The sequence below is a fragment of the Odontomachus brunneus genome, unplaced genomic scaffold (assembly GCF_010583005.1).
Source record: "Odontomachus brunneus isolate Ranch 3 - 2012 unplaced genomic scaffold, Obru_v1 Obru_scaffold_023, whole genome shotgun sequence".
NCBI lineage: Eukaryota > Metazoa > Arthropoda > Insecta > Hymenoptera > Formicidae > Odontomachus > Odontomachus brunneus.
The window spans coordinates 1747791-1754305 of NW_022639473.1; the positions used below are offsets into that span (position 1 = coordinate 1747791).

Sequence of the window (6515 nt, forward strand, 5' to 3'; positions counted from 1 at the left end):
CTATATATTTTTTTTTAAATCTCAATTGACACTTACCCGAGACTAGGTTGACTCGTATGTGCAGTTGCTCTTACAAGAGGTGGTGGTTGTTGAGCTTGGGCTACATTTTGCATTGTTGTAACCGGGTAGACCCCAGGATATGGGGCTGCTGCCCCATTATTACTTCCCCTGCTTCTAGACTGTTGGGAGTAAGTTTTGGTGGCAGCAGGCATTTGCTGAAAATAAAAAAGTCAATGAATATTAGAAATACAATATGTAACAGAATTTTTAATAGTGTGTCTAATGTAAATATCAATGAAATATTCATACTCAATATCTATATAGAATAAGTCAAATTATATGATATAAACTTTGTAAAAGATGACAGCTTACGTTATGCATATTTAGAGATGTATTGGGCATTCGTATGATAGAATTTGCTTGTGAAACCAATGATGTCTGAAAGGCAGGTTGGCCACCAACGAGCCCGGTCCAGCCATTGACAACCCCTTGAACTGTATTCAGCATAGATTGCGACACCAGATTCGACCTATTGGAGGAAAGTCCCGATGGGGAAGAATGCGCAGGGTGCGTTGTAGCCACTGGCCTTGGTTGTCCTATTCGCGACATTTGCGGTGGAGCACTCACAGCAGCAGGTCCCCGCGGCATTATATTAGGCATTGGAGCGGCGCGCGCGTTTAGAGGTACTTTATTCGCGTTATTTTGCACGGAAGTAGGCTTAGTCGCCGGCGGTGTAGGCGGCTGTTTTGTCCATCCACCGCCACTACCGCCGCCGTTGCTATTCACTAATAACTGTGAGTCCATAACTTTGCTCGGCCAATAATCTTCGAAACCAGTGCCCGGCGGAAAGTAACTCTTAATATCACTCAAACTAATCACCGAGCACGTTTCACTAGCAAACAGTTCATTACGTATACCCTGTACCTTGCAGCAGAACTTCAAGTAAGACAGATCCCAACCTTCGAGTTTCTCTGCCTTTAACTTGAGATTCTCAGTCTCACCCTCGAAATAAAACAGCGGAACGTACTGCAAGCCGTCCTTTACCGTATAAGGAACCACAGACTCTTTGTTTATTCGTATGAAACCGCATTTCTCCGCTTTACGACCGCTCGTCACACTTGGATTCGTACCGGCGGTCAGTTTCGTGTAGCACACGTCAAGAAACTTATAAAACTCCTTGGCGTCTATTAGACGCACCACCAAGTCTTTGCACGTAAACTGTTCCCTCCCGAACTGATTCTCGCAATGCTTAACGTTGATTTCGTTGAATAGCTTGCTCTCCGGTTCCGTGATGTAGTAACTCCTTATACAGGTGCAGCTGTAGATGTCCGAGTGTAGATAGCTCAGGTACTTGTTGAGAAGCTTATTTTCTAGGATGCGTACGGCGCAATACTTTTCGGTGCAGCGATATATAAAGGGTATGTGGTTATCGTCAAAACTGGTCCAGCCAAAACGTCCTCTTTGACTTTCATCATCCAGTGGCGGTACTCTACTACTATCTGGACTTTCGGCCGGAGTTTTCGAAACAGAAGACGTGGTCTCGTTCGGCCGTTTGTTCAGATATCCAAGGATACCGTGTAGATTAGGCTGTGATACTTGACACTGTGTCCTCGCTTGTTGAGCTCCTTGCAAAGCAGACATCATTTTCGCCTTGTTTGCTTCCACCATTTTGGCAGCCAGCTCACAGATCTCCGCTTCATCTTCTTGGCGTTCTTGTTTAACAACGATTTTATCGAAATCTAGAGAAAAACAAAACACGTATAAATTTATAATTATGGAAGTTATATTGCATTTAAGTTATATATAAATTATGTTTGTACATGTTTGTACATGCTGCACGCAAAAGAAGCATTGATTCTTATTTGCTTATACGAGGCAAATTTTTTTTAACATTATTCTTTATTTCATTTTATTTCATTATATTTTTACTTCATTTCGTCATTTTTACTTCATTCTTTATTTTAAGCTTGAGTATTCTATTTCTGTATTTTTTTCCTTAGCTACTTTTTAACGTGAGGAATTCTCTTGACAACGTTCTAATGAGTGTATTTCTTTACAATAAAATATATCCTTGCCAACTACTAACGGATAACGTCAATCTCTGGATGTTGCAAAAAAAAAGAAAGTCTTATAATCACTTATTATGTGTATTTTTTGCGTAAACATATGGTGCATATTCGAAAATAGATCAGATTCAATCACAAGAAATGGAAATTATCTCGCATTCGCTGCTATTCATTACTTGTATATATAATTAACGTAACTAATTTTCTCATCACACAACAATCGGTACGCATTTTTACATATTCGAAATGCAAATAGAATTTTAATCGACAACAGGCTCTTCGCATTAATAATGATATTATGCAGTCGATAAGATTTTGGAGCTCCGACGACAATGTGGTTCGTACAAAGCGTGAAGTCGAACAAAAACGTGTTAATAAACTTTTAATCGCGCACTACCGTTTTGAATTTGCTGTCGCTCAGGCCGCGTCTAAACAACAATTGAGAGGATTCTCGTCGCGAAACGTAGCGTAAAAGTGGGCGCAAACAAACACGCTGCTGTCTCGTGTGAAGTTAAGAGTAGGCAAAACCCAAATACCGCGCACGTGACGCGCTTCAATTAAAGATCCTCGATTGATCGCTCGTGTCTCGCGTTCTCGAACGTGCCGCCGCGTCGTGTCGTGTCGCGTCGCGTCGCGTCGCGTCGCGCTGCGCCGCACGCTTCATGTCACACAACGCTGCGCATCGCATAGCATCACGACGCGACACAATGATGCGATTATCCCAGACCAACGTAAACACTGTAAAATCCACGATTTTACAGCTTAACAATTGTACGGATCCAGCGAGAATCATGTCGATTCGCGCGCACCACACCGTAAAATCTCACGCGAGAATCCATGCCGTTACGACGCAACGCATATCCAATTTTCGATGCTGTAGCACGCGAATGTGTTTAAACGTATATATAATTCTCGCGTGCTACAGCATCGCACACCTAGAGAAAGGCGTAGAGATAGAGAGCGAGAGAGAGAAAGAGAAAAGAGATCACCGGGACAGTGAAAACGCTCGTATTAACGAACCTACGCTTGAGACTTCGTGACTCAAGCATAGCAAGCATACGAAGATGAAGACCTACTGAGTGAGACTCGCTCGGGTGCTGTCCGCGACGGACTGCTTTTCTCGAGCCATATGGCGTCCGTGCTGCTGTCGGCACTCGCGACTGGTATATCCGTGAAGCCGTTCCTCATCCTCGATGGTGAAGAGGGTCCTCTCAAATCCAGTGCGCGAAATCACATTTCGACGCGCAACTGGGCGGTCGACACGCCACAGTGTTTCCTCGTTGAGGTTATACGCGGAGCAGCAGCACGTCCGTCTACGAGCACCGCCGACGGTACGGCGCGCGATCCATGTTACACGACTGTGAGCGAGAGGAGAGGACAGAGAGATGAAGACGAGGACGAGAGCGACAACGACGTATCGGCAATGGATGGCCGACCATGTATACGGTCCGCATGAGAAAGTTGTCCCTTTACATGCGTTGGCTCTCAGCTCACAGTTTTCACGCTTTCCCTCGACGACGACGAAGACGATGATGATGATGATAATGAGAAGGAAGAGGAAGAGGACGACGACAACGATGACGATGACGACAACGACGACGACGACGACGATGATGATGACGACGACGACGACGACGTTTCACTTTGTGCGCCGACACTATTATACCAGGTGGCGCGAAAGATCCTCATCACTACTGCCGCCACCACCTCCACCTCCACCGATACCCACTACCACCGCGTTCTCGCCACCACTACCGCGCTCGATACGTCGAGGGTATAGGTAAAACAGGGGGAGAACGGGGTACGTAGACGGTATCACTTCACCGTTGACTACGTACATGCCGTTTGTCCGGGCGTAACTCCGTTGGCCGTCGGAGCTTTCTCAAGGATCACGGTGTTCACGAACGGGGACACCGTTGCACTATGGTGCCGCGTCGGCCGCGACGTCGAGCTGTTCGCGTCGAGCGCTGCCGCGAGAGCATTAAGCGGCAGGCATTCCCGCGGTCTCGCTGCGCTGATTCTCCTGCGATTCTTGGCGCGGACTGTACCGCGTCTAGGTACACGCTCGTCCTCGTCGTCGCGGCGCCGCGTACATAGCTGGTCTGTTGAACATTCTTGGAGTATCTGCGAATCCACTACGGCTCTTCTTCATCTGGAAATCGAGGACGCGACACGATCGACAGTGACTGCGCGATGTTTCGACGCGGACGTGTTGTCGGCCGTGGTCTTCGCGTTTCAAAGTGTCCAAAAGTGTCTTCTCGTGTTTCGTATGGAAATATCTTGATGTTTATGGATTTTCGACCATATATTTTTGATGATTCTAGAGGTCATTGGATGTGATAGTTGATAGATAGCGGTCGATATCATAGTTATTACGACAGTTCTGCGAGACACCCTGTATATATGAATGAGTACAGGATAATCACTCAAGTCCTTTTCACTTGTATCTCATTTGCCTGTAATGCTTAACAGCAACAGGGCACAATTCCAAGAAAATATACTTGGGAATCCATTATGTTGGATAATCGGCTCATATGTAATTCCTAGTGTATCGCGGATACATGATGCCTTCGAAGACACTCTCTCTGAAATTTAACATAAAATCATCAATTTTGTGCAGTTGCAATTCTGATAGTTTGTAAATCCTGATAAGACGGTGTGAGATTACGGTGTGAGATTGCAAATACATATTCATGCGAGTGCCATCATTCATTTCCGCGTATACATCTTTCCCTTTAGTTTAAATAAAGTATTTAATATATAAAAAAAATTCATTTCGTCCTTTGTGTCTGTGCGTGTATGTTCAACATCCATATCCATGTGAGCGTCAATCTCATCTTACGTCAAGTATAATCTCTAGAGATCCTTAACTTAATTAGAAATGTCGCTTATCTGTCATAAGATTAGAAGATTTCTCTTTCTTTCAAGGAGAGAGTATCGGAGAGTGCTAGCCGTTGGTACTGTTACGTAGGGCATAGCAGATAAAACGTCTCCATTTTTATAATAATTCATAAACATGTACGAGATGCACATTGATTTCAAAAAAAACTCCGTCCATTCAAACGTTTCGCTTTTGGTCGCAATTACTCCGATTATTTTCTCCCTTTTTTTCCTTTTGGATAGTTGGACTGCGCGGCCCGCCATATAGGATCGCGCATCGTGTGACATGGACTGGTTGGTGGCAGGAGCTAGGTACATACCGCTCAAAGAGTAGCCAGGGTCGACGCGTAAGATCGCGCAGACGATGTGACAACGTCGCACGGTCGATATGCTCTTTCAGGCAAAGTGCCAAGATTGGTAAACGCACGCGGGGGTATATAGTCGTGGTTTCAGGTGCTCTACCCCTCCCGCTCCCCTCCTGATCCCCTACACCTCCTCCTGCTCCTCCTCCTCTAACGCCCGCGCTTGATTCGTCGTTCACCGTCGTTCTTCGTCGCTCTTAGAACTCACCCGTGGGATTTGTATCATGGTGGGAGAACGCAATGGAGGTGGGGGGCACCGAAGTTGCGCAGAACCCAGCCAGACATCAGCTCCGCTCGCGCCATTGCGCAGCTCTTACGCACATAAACCCGTCGGCCGCTTATGTACTACATATGTATTATACTTATTATTTTAATCATGATTTACGAGCGCGGCGTTGCCGGCTCTCGCGCTACGGGCACGCCCACTCCCTCTCTTGTCTCACTTTTCAACCATATAGACGAATACATAGAAACGCGCGCTGGTGGAAAAGCAACGTCGCTTGATCGATACTTGAGAAACTTGCAATAAAAAAAATTACTATCACGAATATATTTCTCCGATAGCCCGTGAACTCTGCAGCTAAACTAAAGATTTCCTAGATGTCTCTCGTGTCGTAGTCAGCTAAATTTTTCCTCGATTGATTTCCAAAATTCTATCTACGATATTCACTCGTTGTGCACTTTGCGAATACAAATTTGATGATACATCATATCTAAAACAATAACAACATACAAGTGTGTGTTTAAAAAATGATGGCTGACTCATATACTAATCATTGCGACGTTGCCGCTATAAAATGGCCGACGTGGCCTTGATAGCGTCTAGTTTTACTGCGTCGCACATTGGGCCTGTCGTTTTGGCAACACTGCAAAAGGTCGTAGCGATCTATTTATAGCAGCCCTCTATCGCCGCTGTTGCTATGCCGAGCAAAGGTTATTTGGTTCATGGATAAGGTGGGGGTGCAGCTAAAGGTGGGGAGGACGATAAAAAGGAGAAGAGGGGGAATTGGAGGGCGTAGATGGAGCGCGGAAGGGAGAGTAGCGGGGTAAAGGATTACTGAAAGAACAATATGGCGGAGGAACGGATGTGCCTCCTCCTATTTATCCATGTACTGCTATAACTCAGCTTTCTCTATCCTTTTTCTCCCCTCTCTCTCTCTCTCTCTCTCTCTCTCTCTCTCTCTCTCTCTCTCTCTCTCTCTCTCTC

At 45.6% G+C, this 6515-nt stretch overlaps 1 protein-coding gene across 4 annotated transcripts in view; it reads right to left on the minus strand.

Annotated features, from left to right (window-relative positions):
* The window catches only part of LOC116842218, a 14967-nt gene that overhangs the window by 5065 nt on the left and 3387 nt on the right, over positions 1 to 6515 (minus strand). For 3 of the 4 annotated variants that reach the window (XM_032811098.1, XM_032811095.1, XM_032811099.1), the window contains exons 1-3: positions 3143 to 3290; positions 373 to 1739; positions 37 to 215 (exon numbers count right to left, since the gene is read on the minus strand). In XM_032811098.1, coding sequence (XP_032666989.1) covers positions 37 to 215; positions 373 to 1739; positions 3143 to 3254 — 1658 coding nt within the window. In that variant the 5' untranslated portion in view covers positions 3255 to 3290. Of the gene's footprint in view, positions 1 to 36; positions 216 to 372; positions 1740 to 3142; positions 3291 to 6515 lie in introns of those variants that run through there. The other variant, XM_032811097.1, reaches the window with a different exon arrangement.